General features: G+C 40.8%; 1 protein-coding gene across 3 annotated transcripts in view; it reads right to left on the bottom strand.

The window, feature by feature from the left end:
• Positions 1-522: 522 nt before the first annotated feature.
• ATG2B (autophagy related 2B) overlaps positions 523-22,690 on the bottom strand; it is a 41,447-nt gene continuing 19,279 nt past the window's right edge. For 2 of the 3 annotated variants that reach the window (XM_081857645.1, XM_081857644.1), the window contains exons 13-42: positions 21,253-21,348; positions 20,927-21,115; positions 20,049-20,322; positions 19,269-19,371; positions 18,318-18,513; positions 17,834-17,976; positions 16,856-17,007; positions 16,421-16,593; positions 16,076-16,226; positions 15,053-15,252; positions 14,880-14,960; positions 14,476-14,582; positions 14,215-14,307; positions 14,035-14,102; positions 13,440-13,516; positions 12,999-13,169; positions 12,698-12,839; positions 12,110-12,312; positions 11,255-11,481; positions 9,833-9,941; positions 9,269-9,463; positions 8,814-8,915; positions 7,691-7,769; positions 7,355-7,559; positions 5,096-5,165; positions 4,158-4,240; positions 3,385-3,506; positions 3,115-3,269; positions 2,173-2,322; positions 523-1,482 (exon numbers count right to left, since the gene is read on the bottom strand). In XM_081857645.1, the coding sequence (XP_081713771.1) occupies positions 1,252-1,482; positions 2,173-2,322; positions 3,115-3,269; positions 3,385-3,506; positions 4,158-4,240; positions 5,096-5,165; positions 7,355-7,559; positions 7,691-7,769; positions 8,814-8,915; positions 9,269-9,463; positions 9,833-9,941; positions 11,255-11,481; positions 12,110-12,312; positions 12,698-12,839; positions 12,999-13,169; positions 13,440-13,516; positions 14,035-14,102; positions 14,215-14,307; positions 14,476-14,582; positions 14,880-14,960; positions 15,053-15,252; positions 16,076-16,226; positions 16,421-16,593; positions 16,856-17,007; positions 17,834-17,976; positions 18,318-18,513; positions 19,269-19,371; positions 20,049-20,322; positions 20,927-21,115; positions 21,253-21,348 (4,347 nt within the window). In that variant the 3' untranslated portion in view covers positions 523-1,251. The remainder of the gene's footprint in view (positions 1,483-2,172; positions 2,323-3,114; positions 3,270-3,384; positions 3,507-4,157; positions 4,241-5,095; positions 5,166-7,354; positions 7,560-7,690; positions 7,770-8,813; positions 8,916-9,268; positions 9,464-9,832; positions 9,942-11,254; positions 11,482-12,109; positions 12,313-12,697; positions 12,840-12,998; positions 13,170-13,439; positions 13,517-14,034; positions 14,103-14,214; positions 14,308-14,475; positions 14,583-14,879; positions 14,961-15,052; positions 15,253-16,075; positions 16,227-16,420; positions 16,594-16,855; positions 17,008-17,833; positions 17,977-18,317; positions 18,514-19,268; positions 19,372-20,048; positions 20,323-20,926; positions 21,116-21,252; positions 21,349-22,690) is intronic. The other variant, XM_081857646.1, reaches the window with a different exon arrangement.

The raw sequence follows: 22,690 nt of genomic DNA, 5'->3' as shown, positions 1-22,690 counted from the left end.
AAAATGCAGAGTTTATTTTGAAGAAGCTGCAGTTGCCACTATGTGCCAGAAAAGAAGCTTAATATGAATCTGCATACCCTTCTCAGGGTACAATATTTCTGAGCTCTGTTTCCAATGAAAAAGTGTACACAAATTAGGTTTTGGAATCAATTAAGAACATTAAGATCACAGTAGAACAGCAGCTTGTCAAATCAATCAAAAAATATTCTGATATCTGAACAAGTTTTAAATAACTTTGCTGTGAAAATTGGAAAAAATGACTATCAAGATGTAACTTGCATAGCATTTAAACTGAATGAACTCATGTCAACATATACAAGTCACAATATTCCTTTCATAAGACACCTTTCCCCACAAACTGTATTCTCTCTGTGTGTATTCAGAACCAACCGCTCACTAGACCCCTTTTTCCTATGCAGCAGTAACTGAATAACTGCAAGCACTGCAATCCATTTTTAATGTCACTGATGATCTTGTAGTATTCTGCCCCTTTAAGTGATTTGCATAAGTTTTAAAACTATGTAAGGACAAAATGCACATTTATTAACAACTATTTTAAAAAGGCAATATACAGGCAAAATTCTTTAAAGTGCAACACAACAGAACATGTCTGCAACATTCAGATTGCTCAAATCTCCACAAAAGGAGGAATTCATTATGAAGGGGAAACAATTAGTGTCCACAGTTGTCTGAAAACAATTTTCTGACCAGGTATCAAGACAGATTGTCCTTGTTGCTAAGTGCCACATGTGAGACACTCACAATTAGCAAAATAATTGAAATCCCCTTTTCCTTTTAGTATCCTGTAGTGTCCATGTCTCACGCCAGACATCAACCCTGTTACAGAAGGGCACTAATGTAACCCTTTGCTTTTTTAAACATATTTCAATCATGGTTGGGGAACCCCTTTATATACAAGTAGACTGATAAGTATGGGAAGTGTGGTTGCTTCAAAAGAAGGACAAAAATACCCTGCCAACAACAAATATCAAGATACCACAGAGGACATAGCGCCCAGTCTAAAGCAAGCATTTTCCTGGATTTGGCCGTAATATTTTTTTTGAAGGTGCCACTCCATTTGGCACTGACCAAGCTTCCTTTCAGGTTTTGCCATCAAATTGCTTTCCAATCGCTTGTGTTCCTGAGATAAGCATATTAAAAGGATACGTCCCATCTAAAGCTGCCATGAGGATAAACGATTTATGCTTCCAGTTTCCCAGTGTCTGTACGTCAAACACGCTTTTAAAGCTATCAGTCCTCTCCAAGGCGCCACTTCTGGGACTCTTCCTGACGCACGTCAGGCCTGATTTGGTTTCTCATGCCGCCCAACACATTTGACGTCGCCTCCGTTGCCATTATGAGAGGTTTCACCACAGTTGGCGGGATCTGGCGGAGGACACCTCCCACCGCTCCAGTGACTCCTTTGTTCTCATGTTCTCGAGCAGCAGTTTCATAGATGGTATGCGCCGTATCGGTAATCCCCTTAAGAGAGTCCCAGACACACAAAACAGAGTGTTAAGAACTGCACCATCTCCCTTTAGTGAAGTAAACTGCTTGGGGAAGGGGGGGGGCGGTGGGTTGGGTCATCAGTCTTTACAAGCCCCAGAATCCCTGTCAATTACATCCCATTATTCACCGCAATGAAACAGGGAAGCCCTTCCCACAGAGCAGCAAAACGGTGAATTCAGTTCTTGCAGACCCACACTGGCTAAGTAGCTTGATGCCCACGTGAGTCGCCTAAGCACCAGAAGCTGGTTTCAAGGCGAGTAGATACAACCAGTGGTGAAATGCAGTGTGTGGCCTGCTGGGCCGCACATTGGGCAGAGAAACAAAATGTCAAGCATGGATTTAAATCTGTTCCTAGTCATTGGAAAGAAACCAACGACAGAGCAATCAGAGTCAGCAGTGGTTAGGGGTTCCAGTGCGTCACAAAGGGCAGCTGAAATGCCACATTCCAGAGATACCAAGCAACTGCAACCCTCTCTTGGGTGTCCACCTGAGAAACCAACATGGAGAAAATACCACTCCCCTAAGGAGAATTAAAATTATTGTGCAGAAAAATGAAGGATATATAGCCTCATTAAAGCCATAGCAATATCCTAAAAATGGCATCTATCCCTCCCTCAGTGAATGCAATGCAGATGGCCAGAAGACAATGGTAATGCTCCTTACCTCTTTTACAACGCTGTATGCTTTGGCCACACCTTCACGAAGGTCCACAGGTTGATGAGCCAGGCGGTAGCGAGAAAGTCGTTTGATCTTCTTTGTCTCAATTAAACTAGGCCCGGGGGAAACCATGTCATAAGCTGTTTCTGCAGCTGCCTAAGTATCAGTTTCAATAAATAAATCAAAAACACATTCTCTTATCACGTGTGGTGAGCCAGTAAAAACCTAGATATGGCCATAATATCCAATTATTTGTACATTATGATAAGCCTCCTAGCTTTTTCAAACACGAGCCAATGCTAAATATTAAGAATACATTCTCATCTCCCAGGGCTCCTTGTAATCTATCTATCCACTCCTGCCGATTCCCAACATACACTAAGACATGGTCCAAAAAAGAGCAAATTATGGCGTTCAAAGGAGCACACCTTCATTTTCTCTCAACTAAGTTAATTATTGACATTCACTTCTGTAGGGATATAATATTTCTTGGGGTTATTACTGTGGTGTGGATAAAATCAGTCTTTCATCTCCAACCCTACGCTACCTGGGCTCTGCTGACATGATTTCCACGGGGAGCTGCAATACGCATTCCCACAGTCTCTTTACAATATATAAGCCCTCCTCTCTCACACAACGCCTGCTGCATCTAAGAGATATTTTGCCAGCAATGAATAGACACGACTTCCAAAGGGGAAAAAACCCCAGTGTGTTCAGATTTCAGCATTCATGCCTAACTCTTTAAAATGCTATTCCAAATACCAAGCTACCGAAACATCACAGGCCACACCTTCCCTCCTCTTAATTAAGGATGAAACAAGAGAGATCTCAGTTAGCAATGTAATTGTAGGCTTTAGTTGACTTCTGAAACCATTTTCCAAAATCTTGTTTGCTTCAAATAAGATTAGAACTCCTTTGCCTATCCCCATCAATAAAGGGAAAACATACCTGTATGGTCTGAACCATTCTGTTTGTCAGTTCCAACGCTGCCATTGCAGTAGATGTACCAAAAGAAGCTGCACCTCTCTGAAAGCCTCTTACAATGCGGCCGTCTTTTCGGTATTGTTCTATTGGTAACCACACCAAGTCTTTTAGACCCTGCACTGTAATTAAAGATAGCATGCCATGGATAATCGCTCAGGAAAAATATTCATTCATATGAATGCATGTGCATAGAATAAAAAACAAAGAGGCTTAAAAAATACTGCAGGAACGTACCTAATTGAACCAATGAATGCATTGGCCCGACTCCTCCTAGAATACCTGGTAGCTGGTTTTTCTTGATGTCATTAATCCATTCTGAGATGGCGTAAGAGAAAAGCTTATCCACACCTAGCAACCTGTGTGTGTACAAAAGTAACATTTTGTTACCTAAAGAATGATAGGAAGGTATGATGGAGAGACTACATCACTTATTGCTACTAAAATCTGTGAATTACTTTGGCCAGTTACCAACCAAACAGTTCTGCTAGAGCAAGCACCGTTGGCTGCACTACAGAACTTCCTTCCCTCTCCATGTGCACCTCTAAATATGTTTTGGGGTTCCCCCAGCTCTCTGGGGCAATTTAGGGGGCACACAGGGGTTTCACAGAGACAGGAGAGGGAGGGAAAGTTCAGCTTTGCAGCCCAAAGCGCTTGAACTAGTGAAATTGTTCTGTTTGTCTTTCCTTCACAGCAAACACAGGGCAGGAGTCACCTCACCAGCCCCGTCAGCAGAAGTCCTGCTCAAGGACTTCCGCCCTCTTGCTTTCCTCCCCCTGTGCACCCCCCCCCCAATTATCTTAGTGGTTTCAAGAGAACCCGCAGAACGGTGCACAGGGGGAGGCGAGTGGGGATAGTTCTGTATAACAAGTTGTAATGCTTGTACAGATAGAACCATTGGAAGAGTGCAACACTGAATTCCACCCACCATTACAATGCTCGGTGTTGGTTTTCCTGGAACAGACAGTCTAACACACAGCAACTCCATTATAACAACTGGAAAAACCTACCCATGTCTATAGCAAAGCCTCTTCAGTTTCAATTCTGAGCAGTTTAACTGAGCAAGCCCAATCAGAATCCCAGCTAATGTACCCTGAAAGTTAAAAGGGTCAAACAGTTCATAAGCAGCAAATAAACACCAAAATATTCTTGACTGCTTTTCATCATTTCTTTACTAAATTAACTATATTTATAAGCTGCCTCCCAAAATAAAATCCCTGGGTGCTGTATAGAAAAGTAATGCTAGAATAAGACTTCACAATAAGCTTCAGAAAGTTGACTGGCGCAAAGGTCAAACACAAAATATAATAAAAACGGAATAAAATACAACCAAAAGCATAGAAGCTGGCATCACCATCAAGTTACAGGAGGTTAGAAGCCACCAACCATAACAACAGGGACTAAAGCACATGATCTTAAATGGCCTGGGAGAACAAAGGCAGTCTAGGCCTGGCATTGAAAGGACAACTTTAGCTTTCCTAGAGTAAGTATTCCATAGCCATCACTATGAGGGCCCACCAATGAAATTATGCCTGTTTTGCAGTTAGGTATGTAAGTTTTACCAAAAGGTCTTTCACTACTACCTACTGCAGAATGCCATCTGAAATTTGATGGCATATTGGGTTCTGGCTGCTTTAATGAAAGTTAAACTTTAATGCAAGTTGCCTGCAGTGAACAAGAATCTCCTCCAGGTGACAAAGCAGAAAGTTGGTGATTTAATTTTTTTAAACCACAAATGACCCTCAAAATGGATGTGTGGGCGAATGGACTGGTAAGAATCTTTGCAGGTTACCAGCTCTTCTGGACTTATTTGCAAGACCGTAAGTTTAGCAATCTTTTTATTTCTTTGAAGATTTTGAGCATAAACGTTTCATCTTTCCAAAATAAAGAAAGAACTATTGAATGTGACACTCCAAAAGGCTAATTTTATCAACAAAAGTCAACAAACCTGATCCATAGAAACATGCTTGCCATGGTAATCAAGACGTATTGGAACTTCTGATGTAAATCGAAATTCTCTAAAAGGAAAAATACGTTGATAACATGTTACATAGAAATAAAGATTGGGATCAACAGATAAAACCTAAGATGGTAAAAAGTAAAACTAACATCCCTGAGCTCCATATTTTTTTTAGGATCACTAACCTCCACCTATATTTGCTAAATCCCCAACTTCATAGGGGATTTAAAAGTTGCCAGACCTACTGGTCATCTTAATCTCACAAGATCCAGTTTCATACTTCTATTCTTTTTGATAATGTTTATACTCAGAAAAGTCACCTTTAGGAAAAATAAAGTGCAGTTCTACTGTGTAGCATTTTTAAGAAAACAGTCATACCTTGGATCTTGAACGGCTTAGTTGCTGAACGTTTGGCTCCCGAACGATCGAAAACCGGAAGTGAGTGTTCTGGTTTCTGAACTTTTTTTTGGAAGCCAAATGTCCGAAGGGGCTTCTGAGGCTTCCGATTGGCTGCAGGAGTTTCCTGCAGCCAATCAGAAGTCACGCTTTGGTTTCTGAACATTTTGGAAGTCAAACAGACTTCCGAAACCAATTCTGTTTGACTTCCAAGGTACGACTGTACTACATGCAAGCAAGGCTTGGTCCTGTGAAGGAAACTTGTATTTCCTACTATCTTTTTACTTTAGCATCAGATGAAAACAGTCACATAATATACACTGTGGGGGAAGTATGAATATGATGAGCTTAAACATCAGGTGGGCAATCTTTTTACCCCCAGGAGCTACTTTCCAGTGGACGGGACCAGACTCAGTAGTGAGTGTGGCTAAGGCTGAAATCCCCCGCACCCCTTTTTACGTTAATGAGTGTTTGTTTAATACACACATCCTTCCCAACCTTACACAGAAGGCACAAAGACAAACAACTGCCCCCTTACATGCAGGTGCATTTACGTGCGCACACGCAGTCTTCCACTTCTCTCTTTTTCACCCACTAACACCCACTAACCACTCACTATCAATGCAGTCAAGATCAGGGATGCTATTAAAAGTGCAAGGACTGTGATCTTTACCCCACTGCTCATGGATAGCCTTACATATGCAGGAGGTTCCTTATATATACATGCATACAGTGGTACCTCGCAAGACGAACGCCTCGCAAAACGAAAAACTCGCAAGACGAAAGAGTTTTCCGTTTTTGAGTCGTTCCGCAAGATGAATTTCCCTATGGGCTTGCTTCGCAAGAAGAAAGCCCATAGGGAAATCTCCGGGGACCTCTTTTAAATGCTGGCAGTGGGGAGCAAAGCCTTTCGCCCCCCTCCGGCCTTCAGAAGAGGTCCTGGACCTCTTCTGAAGGCCGGCGGGGGGCAAAAGTCTTTGCTCCCCCCCGCCTGCCTTCCCGGGATAGCGGAGAAGCCGGACGGCTTTTGAAGGCAGGCGGGGGGGAGCAAAGACTTTCGCCCACCGCCTGCCTTCAGAAGACCTCCGCTGTCCCGGGGGCTTTTAAAATGCTGGGGGTTGGCAGCGAAGGCTTCGCTGCCGCCCGCCAGCATTTTAAGATCGCCCTGGGACAGCGGAGAAGTCTCCGCTGTCCCGGGGGCTTTTAAAATGCTGGCGGTTGGCAGCAAAGCCCTCCTGTCCCCGGAGCTTGCGGGGTGGGAGGTGGGGAGAAGGGCTTTTCTTTCCACCGCCAGCTTTCAGAACAGCCTTCTGAAGGCTGGCGGTGGGAAGAAAAGCCCTTGTCCCCCCCCCCCAGCCTTCAGAAGACTGTCCTTGCCCAGGACTGTCCCCGGACCTGGTCTGAAGGCGGTTTCCATAGGAACACATTGATTGATTTTCAATGCATTCCTATGGGAAACCGTGCTTCGCAATACGAAAAACTCGCAAGAAGAAAAAACTTGCGGAACGAATTAATTAATTTCGTCTTGCGAGGCACCACTGTATATGCTTTGCTACATAGGGTTCTGGACTGGGGCTACCGATGGAAGAAGTCCACTGATTATAAAATAGATGCTTCTGGACTGCAGAAATTAAGAGTTTACCAAATGTGTGAAATTAGAGGTGACTGTAACTTCTCTAGACTAGAACATCTCATGGATCTAAGGTGGTGGTAGGGGGGGAATCTGTGGTCCTCCAGATTTGCTCAACTACAGCTCCCATCATTCCTGCCCATTGGTCATGCATGCTGTGGCTGATGGGAGCCGGAGTCCAACAGCACCCGAAGCCACCTGTGATCTACGTCTCAAGGTACCTGAAAAAGATTGGCTGGTCACTGAATGGTGCCTCTTCGTGCGCAAAATTATGGTCATCCCCATTGAGCATATCCACAGAATCGACACTTCCGTTCTGGCTCGCTCGCTTGTGTAAGGAGAAAGAAATGACTGGACTTGGCTCTTTGAAACTGCTGTGGTGCCTGGGCAAGGTACATGTTGCTTCTGCACCAGGAGGCTTCTTAACTGCAAACAGATAAATACACGAATGCTGAAATCTAAGGCTGCCTGCCAATGAAAGAGTTATTTGTTTGCAGCTCTGCTGTCCATGTATATGTTTCTATGAATTCATTCCCAAAAAAGGACAAATTATTTACCCTCGGGATCTGGAGTCATTAGGACTTCTACTTCTGTAGACAGGCTAGTGAAAAAATCCTTCAAGAAAAACAGGGCATCCTGAAACATAAAAGTAGCATATAAATCACAAACAAGTGAAACCACCTTATATACCAGGGGTGGATAAACTGTGGCCCTCCAGATGTTACTGAAATACAACTCCCATTACCTTTGGGTGATTGGCTATGCGGCCTGAGACTGATGGGAGCTGTGGTTCAGCAACGTCAGGATAGACACAGCTTGACCATCCCTGTTAATACACTTTTTTGAGTTCAACAGAAGGAAGGGATAAGAGAAAGTGTTTTTGCATTTTTATATACATCACACACGCCTATAATAAGCCAATCTTCTGCCATGATAAAAAGGGGAATGCAGAGAAAAGGAATGGATTATTCTGACACAGGCTGGCTCAATTCTCAATGGCTCCCATCAACTACTATGGGTGAGAGTAAATGGGCTGCCAGCCAGGCAAGTTGAGAAAGAGCAAAACAGGCCCTCAGGCAGCTACTGGCTCCATGAGTGGAAGGGTTAGGTTGAGTTGTGGTGGTTTCCCATGAGCCCCTTTTACTTTCTCCTATGCTTTCCATTCATATTGAGGAAAATAAAAGTGCTGCATCTAGAAGCACTGTTGCAATGAAGGCAAAAGATCCTTACTGCCTGCAAGCAGGTGCAAAGATACACTGTGCACAAGGCACAAAAATACACACTGAACATACATCCCTGGAGGAACCTCCATCCATTAAATACCCTGCCCACCATGATTATGAGATTTTCTCCAATGATTAACAAAACCATTTTGGCTATAAGTTGTTTTGGGTTACCTTTGGCAAGAGAAAACAACCAATAAATTCAATAAATAGCAACAACAACCATCTGTACTTCATAAATGGTTCTCTTTCTTCCACTGAAGCAAGCTACTTATGCAATAACAGTAACTTTGCACAACTATAGTTGCAAACTTAATCAAATCACAACTTTGCAATTCACACCCACAAAATGTTTACAACAGATTATAGGAATGAATGATTGATTAAGGAATCATTACACTGCATAAATTCTATATATATATATTTTTTCCTAAGAAGTGTTGCTTGCTAAACCAACCTGGTCAATGTTGAGACGAAGTGGCATTAATGACACTCGCAAACAACACTCCTGGGGTGATCTGCCCGACTCTGGACGAACATGCAAAGCTTTGACCGTCAACTGAAGTAACAAGTGAAGAGAGAAAGAACAGCTGAATAAAAATGAATGTATATTTGCGAATTGCTCTGACAGCATATATAAAAGATAAAGAATCTTTACAACAGAATCATTACTGATATGTTTCTAACTGGGTGTTTTGAACTTGTGTCAAAATTGCTGTCACTCTAAGTCAATGCAACATGCAGTAAAGGTTGCAGCCATTGTGTATGTGAATTTTTATGGACTGTTTTTCAAGTCCCAGTGGAGGTCAGACACAACTTTAGTGGAACACATACTTCTATGCTGCATGTGGACGCCGCATCTATTCTCAGCCCCATCATTTCCACATTTAGCAAGTTGTTACACGGCCTTACCATATTAGAATGTGCCTTCCTAGGCATCTCCTTACTGCAGTAGAGGTAGAGAAATTTATTCATCTGTGATGTAGCCAAGCGATCTCTGATCTCAAGATCTTGAACCACAAACACTTGACGAGACACGGGTTGCTCCAGCAGGTTGACCTCACACTCTGCTTCGCCAGATGGATATACCTCATGCTGGAATTTGACCTTATAACCAGGAAAGGCAAAAGGCAAGAAGTCTATTAAGATGTCCCCCCCTGTAGCATTTGCAATGCTTCTTGATACAGAGTTGTCACTTATAAGTTCAGGTGGCTTCAGTGGCAAGGAGTGCCTATTTCCAGCTGTGGCCCATTCACCAGCTATGGCCATTCCACTCTCTGCCCTTTCTAAGTTCAAAAGGTCCAAGTATATACTGCTATGGCTCACAAAAAGGTCCTTAGATTTTAGAGCCTGAGGGAAAGGTCACATTGCCTCTGTATTTTTGTATGCCAAACAAATGGGCAAATACGGTCCCCATCAGTTGTAGAGAACTTCCCAGCAATAAAGAACAACTGTCGCCATTTCAGTTATTCTTACCTTACTTAACTGTATTTCCATCAAGAAATCTGGGTTCCTTCCTCTTCCACCACAGACTGTGTTGCGCCCATGCCTTGTTGGTGTGTGAGAAGGAGAGCTCTGAGGACTACTGGAATAGGAGAAAGGGTATTGTTTTTCCATTTAAACTTTAAGTTTGGCTTGCAACAACCGTTTCAGTGCTCAACTGGTCATCTTTTGGTGCTGTATTACAGTGGTACCTCGGAAGTCGAACAGAATCCGTTCTGGAAGTCCGTTCAGCTTCTGAAACGTTCTGACTTCCAAAGCACGGCTTCTGATTGGCTGCAGGAAGCTCCTGCAGCCAATCAGAAACCTTGGAAGCCCTGTCCGATGTTCTACTTCCAAAAGAAAAACTTCCTTATTTTATTGTTTGGGAGCCAGAACGTTCGACTCCCAAGGCGTTTGGGAGCCAAGGTGCGACTGTATTATTATAACCTTTATTCTCAGTGTATTCTCAACACTACTCTGACATTTTGTAAGGCGAGGATTTTTTTATTTTTTTAAAAGATTTTTATTAGGGTTTCAACAGATTTTATCATAACAAACAAAACAACACAATAACAGACATGTTATTTTTATAAATGTTTTTATAAATAGTAAACAAACTGAAGAGTAAAAAAAGAAAAGAAAATCAACTTGCTGCCACTGTTAACCAGACTGCATTTTCCTCTTCAAAAGAACTCAATAGACAAGCATTCTATAAGTATTAGGAAAATGTAAAGTGGCTTTTTAAAAAAACCAAACCTTTCAGAATACACTCACTGAAAGTACATTGTCTCCTTTTACCACCAACAATTAATCACATGCTTCAAGGGAATGCCAGGTAGGAAGAGAAAAAAACCATGTTTGAGTGCATACTTTTAAGCTGCCATTTCCACTTGCAGGGGAAACTGAATGAGATGATGTCCTGACACATAAATAATATCCATTTTATTTATTACAATTATTAATATCCTGCTTTTAGGATACAAGTTCTCCCAAGACAGCATATAAGAAATCGTAAACCATGTTAGGGACGGGGGGATAATAAAAGCTGCAGTGAACGGTATCATTTTTTTAAAAAATCCAGTTCCTCGCAGAATACCCTGTCTGAAGGTGTGGAGGAGGGGAAAGTCTAGCTGGAACTAAGCTAAAGTGGGTCCCCCCCCTTTATGCACTAGCCCAGTGGGTTTATGTTCTGAAGACAAATGCATCTTTTTCCTATGTAAGAAGGTAACAAACAATTTTCTGCCATGTTTAAGAAGTGGAATGCAGAGAAAAGCAATGGACTATTCTGAGGAAGAGAAAATGAGAAAGGGCAAAACAACCCCTCACTTGGACACGGGGTTCAGTTTTATGTTTTGAAGAGAAATGCATCTTTTCCCTATGGTATGAATTTAATAAACTAATACCAGAAGTACTTACATGTAACTCTTAGCTGGAGACGTAGGGGGTGCATTTCCAAAGTCCTTTCCCCCATAAAGGTGCCAAATGAGTGAGATTTCTTTCACAACGTAGCGCACCAATGGGATAGGAAATCTCAATGGCCCTTTGTTTGTGTCTGCCTTCTTTACCGGCAGACTGAAATGGTTCTCTTTTATCAGGATCGCATCATCAACCATCGTTTTCACTACTGGCTCTTCTACTTTATCCTAAAAGGTTACATGCACATTAAATGCTATTTATTTTTTTAAAAAATCATCCATTTGTTGTTGTTTTTCTGTGGCAAAACTATAAATATTGCTTGGCTCCGAGCTGTTAAGTTTACTGCAGGTTTGTAAATAGGCACTTGCCTGTGGCCAGTGGCAAGGAAGAACGGCCTTCAAAATGACCAATTCTGCTAATTAGAAGGTAGCTGGAGACTAACATAGGTAAAATTTGGGGGCTAGCATTTTCTATTGATTTAGCCTGACTCTGCTTTCATCAAACAGAAGGGCTCCTTTCCCTTGCCCTAAGATAACTTCTAATTCTAACATTAAAAATACTGAAAAAAAGCACTTCTAATGCATATATAACATATAGCAGCAGACTTCATGCTATATTTTGCACAATATGGCAACTACCCATTTCTCTCTATATACAGCATGCTGGAGTTATTGCCCAATTTGAGCAACTGCCTTTAAGGTCGTTTAGCAATTGCATTATCAACCTGCTCTGCATGGATTTGTCATGTCACATTCCAAAAGGATGACTCAGTGAGAAGCTCTCCAGATCTATGAGTTTTAAAAGGTATTTTTTCCCCTCACATTAGATTTCTTATTAACACTAGGTTTTCCTTACAGAGACAACAGCTTTCGGTGCAAAAAGAATACAGAAGTCATCGTTTTCAGAAGGTACATCTCCTATCGCTTCATTAATCATATGGGGAGTGAATGAAGCATAAGTAGGACTTGGCTCCTGAGAGAGGTTCCCACTTTCATCAGGAAACAGGAAGAGATCTGAGCAAGTTGGTGCTGGCGTTTGTGTCTTTTCATCCAAAACTCCTGGGAGAAGAGAAACAAGACATTTCTATCAGGATTAAGCAGGTGAAGTACGAGCAGAAGGCATTTAACACAGGGTTGCCAGATTTCAAACAGTGAAAATCAGGACAGAAAAAGTTTTGCCCAGAGTTGCTCAGCTTTTTTTTTTGGCAAATCTGCAAAAACCGTTTTTGAGCTACTTTTAGGGAAAATCGGGAAAAACAGCACTGCCCACAGATTTTCATGGAAATATTTCTGATTTCCACCCAGACACTGCTAGAGATAGCAGTATTCCGCATAAGTCTGGGAAATTCCAGGTGTATGGCAACCCTAATTTAACAGGATTCATTTGAAATACTGTATTTAAATGGCATCTCTTTAAAAACAGAAGAAACCTGGAAAGATCTACCATTCGCTTGTGGCTTAGAGAGGGAAGTAAATTGCTGGGTTTCAATCTCTTCCATAGCATCACTCATTAAATCCCGTAAAATCTGTTGGTCAGCTTCTGCCAGGATTGGACCTTGGGATGATGGCCGGCTAGAGAAATCTGCCTGGAAGATAAGAAATACACCAATCTAAACTTATAAAGGAAATACAGTGTAGTTCTTGATAAATATCTGTAGCTGTGATGCATGCTAGCTTAGTTTGTTACAAGAGTGTTGCTTCTCAACTTTACAAAAGTGATCTAGTCCAGTGATGCCTTTTCATACCTTAACATTTTGCTTGGTCGCTCCACAAGTATTCTCTATCTTCGCAGGTGGATTCAGATCACCGTAACTTGCAATATACTGGATAAGATTCATTAACGCAGCACAGGAATCTGAGCATGTTCTAATGTGGATCACATCACTGGAACAATGGAGTTCAAAACGTGGCTTACTCTAAACAGACAATAATTCAAAATCATGTCCGACACCAGCAGAAGATGCACTTTTCTTAAGTCAGTCCTGAATGTACGATCAAGGAACCAGACATATGTGTTTAGAAAATGACCCAGTATGTTTAAAAGCCAAAGTCAATTTCAATCACACTTTTTTGAACAAGTATCTCAAAGTCCAAAGCTTTATTATACTATTACTTAAAAACACACACACGCTCCAAAACTTAAACCACACATAATTTAGCTTTTATATTTTAACTCAATTCCTTACTCTCTCTCCATCAGATCCAGGTTTCACTGCCCTTATAGTCAGTTCTAAGAGTCCCATGTCCATAACTCGAACATAATCTGAAGAAAACAAAATAATTATCTGCTAAACTCCTGAATTGTTGCTTATGCCTCATATTTAAGACCTCAAATGCCCTCATGATGATGGACTGTTTTACGACTGAAGCTCAAGCCCTTTCTAAACTACAGAAAATGAGCAGACAGCGCCCCCACCCCAGCTATGATTCTATCTGCTTTTTTTTGTCTTATGAATGGGAATGATTTTAGAATGACTATTTTAGTGGCCAATTTTGTCTTGTGCTTCCATGGACAACTTTACAGTTGTCCAGCAATAAATCCAGAATTCATTAATATACTGGGATGCAAGTTGGCTATTTGATTCTGATATGCTGACCATAACTGGACAACAATCACATGCATGGGAAATTCAGAACGACAAAGCTTCTTTCCTCCATCATGCTACATCAGACAATCGTGTCCCGCTCAGCTAACAGTTGTTTAACATAAAAGCACCTTTTAATATCCTTACTAGTTACTTGGAATTGTATGAATCCCTTTAAAAGCTGAAATGCACTTACCTCTTTGGAGGTTCACTGCAACATTACACTTGTCAGACAGATGCAAAGCAGCCTCATCCAAGATTATTCTATAACAAAAATGATGTTTTTTAAAGGAATTACATGTTCCAACAATTTTGTAAGTGTTGAAAGAAATATAAGTTAAATGTGGGATTTGTTAAAGTTCTTAACAAACTTTACCTGAGAGTAGAAGATGATTTATCCAGTGCCACACTACTTGAAATGCTAAATGTTTCAACGGTAAGAAGTGATCTAGTTGGCAAAAACAGAGGCCTACCCAAAAATAAAAAAATAAAAATATTTGAAACATATTTGGAAAGCAAGCAGTTCAGAAATTCAAGTGACCATAAATAAACTTGACAAACTGAATATTAAAGCAACTGGTTCAGGACAACAGTTGACTTAATAGGCTGATACAAACACTTTATTTGTTTAGCTTACCTATAATCCAGGGCACAACTCCAGAGATGGACGTGAAAAGTTGTAACAGAAGCTGGAGGATTATATCCCAACACAGGCTCATCAGAAATGTTCAAAAAATACAAAATCTACAATTACAAAAGTGTAAAGATAGGCCCACTGTGTTCTAATCAAGTAAGGTAACATCAGCTGTCACTGAAAGATTTTGCTGACTATATAAAAAGGAGAAGAGATGGATAATATATTTATTGTAAAGGCATATTTTACCCAGAAGGATGGGGATTCCCAGTTATACAGGACTGAGCCACACAAAGCAAGCTTACAGGAACTCCAATACTCAGTAGGAATATTCTAAGTTAGAACATACACCCCCCCTCCAGAATAATCTCCAGATAGACCATAGAACATTTAGCAAATTAACATACCTGTTCATGCCAGCTTAAACCTGAAGGAAGTACTCTGTGTTGAAGAGTGGCTCCTCTTAGTCCAACAGCAACTAAAAACTCCTACAAAAACAAGTTCATCCAAAGTATTCATGTAAATACTTTCAGAGCATATACAGATATAGATATATAGATATTAATTTCTAAATACAAACCTTTGTATTGGTTTCCAACTTATTTGATTGTATCTTAACTGCAACAGACAGCATGCTTAAGCAGTCCACTCCCACACCATCTGAGGAAGCCCTACTGAGACCTTCTTCTTCCGAAAAGTAAATAGTAGGCTCTAACCAATGGGGTGGCGTTGCACTTGGCAGCCTTACTTCAGATGGACAGACAACTCCATCCACCACACCTGCAGAAAGACGGCTTTGTGGTTAGATGGTCCTTCAAAGACATTTTGAATTGAGATACAAAAAAAATCCACATATTTTACTCTAAAACTTGCTAACATCTGGCTGATGCTCTAAACACCCAAACTTTGTTAAGTAAAACTGCAGGGAAGATTTCTAAAATCTTATCAATCGTCAGCAATTTCTTCTGTTATGTATACTGACAAACGGAAATACTATACTTATTTTAAAAACAGAACAATGCATTTTGGAGTAGTTCTCTTCTAGGAAAGGCGGCCTTCAGAAATACCTGCAGACATCCAACACAACTTTCTTAATGTACAAACAGAAGGTTTTGCAACCATAGGTGTACTTAGAAAAAACTTTCTATATGTCAGCTCTGAATTGGTTGTCATTAGCAATTCATCCTCCTGTGTTTCACATAAGCACCAAGACTAGCTCCTTAGACATATTATGAGTACATTTCTTTCCATATGCTTACGGAATGCAGTTGTGGTGGATAAATTGGACTGCAGCAGACTTACATTTGTAAAGAAGTAATAATTCCCAATTTGGATTCATATATTTGTAATTGGGGGGGAGGACTGAAAGGCAAGTGCTCTAGAATATTAAATCAAATCAAATCAAATCAAAATTATTTGAGGAACATATATTGGAAGGAGGAGTTGCTTCTCACTGATCTTCAAACTGTAAGGCCCACAAACCCTAGCTGTCAAGGTTTTGTATAACTTGCTAGATGACAATCACTCATTTTCTCCCTTACTCAACCTCTTACCTTTTTATAGCTTGGAACACAAACATTATTTCTACACTGACATTTCATACCTTGATGATATAAGCTGAGGCTACTGGAATGGAGACAGATGTAATGCTGGTCTTCAAAGCCTTCATACTTTGTCACACAGAACAGCGACCCACTACTGAATTCAAACCAAAATTCCCCATGTTTGTCTTCACATACACTCCCATCGTCCTGCTGGAGAAAGAATCAGAGAATTATAGGTTGTCTGAAAAGATTCCTCTGCTTAGTCCACACTTTATCTGAAGCAATCCCATCCTTTAAAACAAAAACCAACATCATCCTTAACATACTATGAACGATCAACGTGCTACCATAGTAGCACAAGTCTAGTCAAGCTATTATGGGTTCTCTCACCCTAGATGTCATACCTTGACATCAGTGAATATTGACACTAATCCATGGTTAATGTTCAAAAGAACGGACAGAAAACTCTGCGTGTTCCTGTTCTGGGATTCAGTTTTTTTCTTTCTCCGGGAACAGTAGTTTGGATCAACGGTGGAAAAATATTGGAGTGTTTCTTCCTCAGACCCACTATCATCATCTACAAAAGGCAAAGCAAAAAACAAGTGAATATTTAACCATCCACAATAAACAGCTTATCACAGAAAGTGAAACCACATTTTTTAGAAAATAAGGATGCTAAAAATAAGCAGATTTTAAAATTTCCCTCAGTAACAGCAAGTAACCCCTTTATGTATAGTTTCTCCCTCTATCAATTCAGTAGCTTCAGCTGTATTAGAGATACACTTGGACTTTTATATGCTTAAATATAATAATTTAGTAAGATGTTTATAGTATATTACCATAGTGAATAGTAGATTTGAACTGACTGTCTTTACTGAATGTGTTGATCAGCTGGCTGGCCACTGAAAGTCCAACACCGTAAGAAATATTTTCAAATGTTTCTACAGGAGATGGAGCTGTGGGTTCCCACAATAATAAATCATTACTGATCCTAGAAAGGGGGAAAATACAGGCATATATTAATCTGAACCTGGAAGAACTTGAACAAAGGCAGGTCTGTGATCTGGAAAAATGAACTGATAATGGGTTTATTTTATTTTATTTAACTTAACGAAATGTGTATGACGCTTGATTACAGTAAAGCACCTAAGTGGTTTACAAGCAATATTTAAATTACCGATGCGAAGCTGAAAACAAATACTTAAAAACATTTAAGAGAGAATTAAAAGTAACAGGAAAAGATTGAAGCACATCAACTACTATGTATCTGGATGGGCTTGCCTAAGCAAAAATGTCTAAAGCAGGCACCCAAAAGACTACATTGAAAGCACCTGCCTGGTGTCAACAGGCTGGGCAGACTAGAATACAGTCAAATCTTGGTTCTTGAATGGCACCCTTTTCAAACGTTTTGGCTCCCGAATGCCGAAAACCCGGAAGTAAATGATCCGGTTTTCAAACATTTTTCAGAAGCCGAACACCCAACGTGGCTTCTGCTCGAGTGCAAGAAGCTCTTGCAACCAATCGGAAGCCGCGCCTCGGTTGTCGAAGGTTTCGGAAGTCAAGCAGTCTTTGGGAACTGATTACCGAGGTTTGACTGTTTGGATTTATTACAACTATGGAACAGGCATTATGTGGAACCTGTAAAGGGGCTAAGAAAGGTGATCCTAGCCCAAAGCAGGAAAGGGAAGTGAGAGGTGGCATTAGCTGTAGGGTGGAAGTGGTGGAAAGAGCTTTCCCCTGCCTTCTGCTCAAAAAAGGCCTCCTCTGGATCCAAATCATGGGTCACGCAAACCATGAAAGCTAGCGCTTATACTTACCGATTATATAGCTTTTCATAAAAGGTCTTGTTTGGGAATGTTAAATACACATTTGGTAACATGAGCTCCAGTACATAATGAGAATTGCTGATTGCTTTATCCTGAAACTCAGTCATCTCCAGTGCGTCTCCTGGCATCACCATCTAGAAATAAAAACATCATCTCAGGTATAATCTGTGGTTATTATTAGCCTTCCTCAAACATGTCAAAGTGCATTGTACAAAATGCAGTGACAGAGCAGCTAAAAACAACACAGGAAATAACAACAGAGTAAATAACAGCATATTACTTCATATCGTTTTTAGATGCTCATGTAAGTTACACAGCCTTGCCTTGGGGAAATGGTTTGCCGTGATTTGTTGAGACCATGCCAACTAACCAAACAGCGTAAGTTGAGCAATTTAAGATGGCTAATTATTTGTTGAAACTGAATACAGCAACGGGATGCAAAAAAATGCCATATGGATAAGCCCTTTGTGCTTACTTCTTCATTCTCAAACATGACTCGACGTGAGGAAAAGGGAGATGGCTTTGGTCTTCTAAGATCACACACATCCTTCAGGGAGTGAGATCCTCCTTCTTCCTCTTCTTGAAAATGACCATCAACCTCCTCTTCATCCTCAGGAGCTATCCTTTCCAGAATGGAGTGCACAGCCAGTGGGTTTATTTTAAGTACAATCCTAATAGTCAAACAAGAGGAAACTGTGACTAATTCCAGAAATAGTTATGCATTTTGTGGCAATGAAAAGGTTGTCATAAAAGTTTCTACAGCTATATCCGACACACACAAAATCTATTTCCATGTTATATAAATGTACTTCCCCTAAGTAGGCGGAATATGTGTTTCTCAGCTTTCTGCAGTTCCAAACCCTGTGTATTAAGAGTGAGGAAGACCAGTCTCCTGGGCAGCACTGAAACACTAGACGTGACTATATAACTGATATTAAGAAACTGGACATGCTTATAATGGTGGAAATAAGAATACTTTTAGTAACCCTTAGTCCTGCAGTAGAAAGAGACAAGCATGGTTTTATGCTGGATTAATAAAACCTCCTCCTGAGTGTTCTCATTTTATTTCAGATATTTAATATCTTTTCCAAATGAGACCCACACTGCCGTCTTTTCATTATAGTTCTGTTATTTCTGCTGTTTTGCTAAGTACTGTCAAAAATAGTTTTTAAATGTCTACATATTATAGATGTTTTTAGTAGTGGTTATGATGGCCTTGGGTCTATGGAAGAGCAAGAGCGGTCACATTCAGGTCATAATCATTGATGGGAGAAAAACACCATTCCAACATCAAGAGTACTTAATTACCAGACCAACACAACCTAGATTTGATTTAACTCTGCTCTAAACAGTTACAGTTTTTTCAGCAGCAGCACATCATAAGTGATTAGGATTTACACAGAGAACAAATAGTATTTTGTTTTACCGTGGCCAGTCAAAGTTGTCTGATGAGATCATCTCTCCAACTACACCACTGGAAACTTGAAAAAATTGTACAGCTGATTCCTCTTTGCCTTCTTCAAATGATGCTATGGTGAAACCGGAGAAGATTATGTTGTGCATGCCTAGGACTAACTGCATAGCCATTTAATCATGAAGAGATTACATTCTTCATTTAGCAGTGACACAAAATCAGCCTTTTTGAAACAATTTTTCCTTTTCCATCACAAAGAATGGAAAAGTAGCTCCTTGTTAGCTCTGAAAATAATTTAGATAGTGAACTCCTCCGGCATCAAAAGAGAATTGCAAACTACTATGATTACTGAAAACCAAATATCTCTAATTATCATGTAACAGTTGTGTCTCAAATGCCAAAGATTTATTGGGCTTTGTCTAAAGTTGCAAAAAAAGAAGTAACAAGCAAATTTCCCTGTATATGCTATATATATAAAAACTGTCTTCCTTTCCATTGTCTCCGAAGAAAATCTGAATATTCCTATAATAACAGAAACTGGAACAATAAATAAGTATCATCTTACTAATAGGTCCCTCATATTGCCCAGGAACAACATAGCTACAACCAGGATTTTGGGTGGGTAGGTGCAACAGTACTAAGTGGTGCTGAGTACCAGCAACCCTTTTTTTCACTTCCCATGACAGCCATTTTGTGCTGGCATCCACTGCACTTTTATCGATATATGGCACCTCAAACGAAAAGCACTGGCTACAACCATCTATTGCAACCAATAGAGACCCCTTCACTTACCAGTTAGCTCTTTAAAAGTGAGCTCTAATTTAACTTGCTCTGGAGTTGGTCCTCCTGTAAACTCGGTTTTGAGTTCCATATCTGCAAATTCTAAATGAAGAATTTCTTTCTGAAGCGACTTCTTGAACCAAGGTCCTCGTTCTGGGTCTGACCGCAGGTCAGGAATTGGGAAGCGAACTGAGAGCTTCAAAGCTGGTGCAGTCACTTGTACCGACATTTTGCAATTTGCAGGAGTACGGGAATCGTCCAGGAAAACTTCAGCAAATGCCTTGTGCTGAAACAATTGCAAAGTAAGGGGAGGGCAAACAAATATTTTTAGAACAATTCTGAGGGGCAAAAAATGCAACTTAAGGGGCAACATCCAATGTCACATGAGTGGGTTTTCATCAATTCAATAGAGCTTCCCATCCCACTCTTCCTGCCTACAGCCCACTGCACCCCCTTCCAAATTTTCTTTGGAGCACACACCCCAAACTTTATGGAGTGGATTTTGGAGGTGTGCATGGAAAGGAAGAATCTATTCCAGCAATGGTGTCCATTCTGCTGGCTAACAGACACAGCTGAATTTCACATCTTACAAAGTTTTGGATCGCCTCCCACCTTCAAGAGAAGCCAAACAGCTGTTCTATTGCAAAAAAATCGTTCATCATAGATCAAATACCACTGGTATAACTTTTGTTCCATCTCGCCTCCCTAAACTTTTCAATGAAGTTCACACACTGAGTTGCAATTAATCAACTTCTGAGTGGGACAAAACCATGCACTGTAAAATTATTTATTAAATCATTAACATGGAAGTGTGAACCTGACAGATAAAAGCTGCCACATGCCATCTTGTCATTTTCCTTTTATCAGTGATAAAATTACAATTACTTTACCAGGCTAATGTGTTTGTTGTAGGAGGTGTACATGTGTGATGCCATCATCTCCACTGTGGTTAACTTCTGCGGCTGAAGCAGTGAATTTAGTCTGTCCACAATGCTGATATCTAATTCACAGAAAGCTGGACTCAACTTGATTTGTAAATCTGCTTTCTGGGGGACAGAGCTCAATCTCCCTTGGCTACCCTGTCACAAAAAAAGTAAAATAAATAGTCAGTGGCAAAATACAGAATTTTCCACAGAGCTACATACACACAACTTGGAATAAAGATTTCAATTGTTTTTATTCAAAAGATAAGAAGAAATAATATATTCTAATCTACCTGAGGCCCTCTGTTATCCGAGTGCTTGTAATGGAGCTGAAGGCAGGAGAGAGGGTGCAGCTTGTTTCCTTGTCTTTCAGAATTAAACATTAGCAGCTATAGCAAAATAAAGGGTAGTGATGAAATGCAAGTATATTTCACAAGCAATTAAAATCCCTGCATTGTAGGGGGTTGGACTAGATGACCCTCAGGGTCCCTTCCAACTCTACAATTCTACAGAAAGCAAATACATTGATTAGGGAGGAAGACAAAATTATCTACTAGAAGGTCACCTCATTTAATTTGTTTCTCTACCAGATGATCTGCTGTGGTCTAATCCATTACAGACCTTCAGTATTTTTTGACATTTTATGAGTTGTCTAGAGAAACTTGCAGTGACGCAACAATTGTATTGCCAAGATGCCATCTCTCTTTACACTACCAGCTGGATGTGTAAAGAGAGAATATGGAACTTTGGGAAATTTAAAAGACAAAGGGGAAGTAGTCCAGCAGAACCAGTGATCTTCTTATCATGCTCTGGTCAGTGATGTCAAGAGCATCCTGAAAGGGATGGAGTAATTCTGGAGTATTATGCACCAGGGGCATCCCTAAACCCCATCACCGGGGTCAACAAAAACGACCTTTACCTGGAGCCAACTTTTCTATATCCTAGTAGCTGTAGCCTTGCACTGACAGCAGGCCCTTTGATCCAACGGAGGCTTCTGCCAGCAGAAATGGGAAGTTAATTTTTTTTGCTGATTCCCTCTTCACCTGCAGTGCTGTGCCACCTGCCACACTGTTCTAAATAGTCCCCAACACTCTGGAGCAGATTTTGGGGACACGCAGAGGGGGCGGGCGGGCGGAGGATAACTCAGCAAAAATCACCTCTCTCCATTCTGTTGACAGAAGCCTCTGCTGGAGCAAAGAACCTTCTGTCAGCACAGGCGATAACACTGGACATAGCCCTCGGGATGAAAATATATCATTTGCAGCTGACAAGAGAAACTCTTGCTGAGCTACAGTGCTGATAAAACATGCACTCGGGCTATCCAACTGCTCCTTTAATACCAGAACATGGAGTGACCCCAATTCCACAAACAGTACCTATGGCACATAGTACAAAAGCTTGGAATATGTGAGATCCTTCCCACATAACCTGAAGGAAGAGATATTTAATCTCCGAGCCTAATTTAAAGTGAAGTTTCCAATCGAATGGCTCAAGTTACTGAAAAATTCCAGTTGTGGCACAAAGCGCCAGGTTCAACTAACTGGTCCCACTAGTGGAAGCCCATGCAAGGATTGCCACTAGTGCAATGCGGTCCGTCCCCACCCCTGCAAAATTGGCCCAGTGTGGAGGTGTCAGAAGGACCTCCAGAACAGCATGTGAAGGGAGGAGAGGGGGATTCATTCTGCCAGTCAAGCTGAAATGCTTGTGCTGATTGACCATCTGGAAAAGTGT

The sequence above is a fragment of the Podarcis erhardii genome (genome assembly GCF_964252035.2).
Source record: "Podarcis erhardii genome assembly, chromosome: 1".
Lineage (NCBI taxonomy): Eukaryota > Metazoa > Chordata > Lepidosauria > Squamata > Lacertidae > Podarcis > Podarcis erhardii.
The sequence above is the reverse complement of the archived record's forward strand: the minus strand, read 5'-3'. Positions and strand labels throughout refer to the sequence as shown.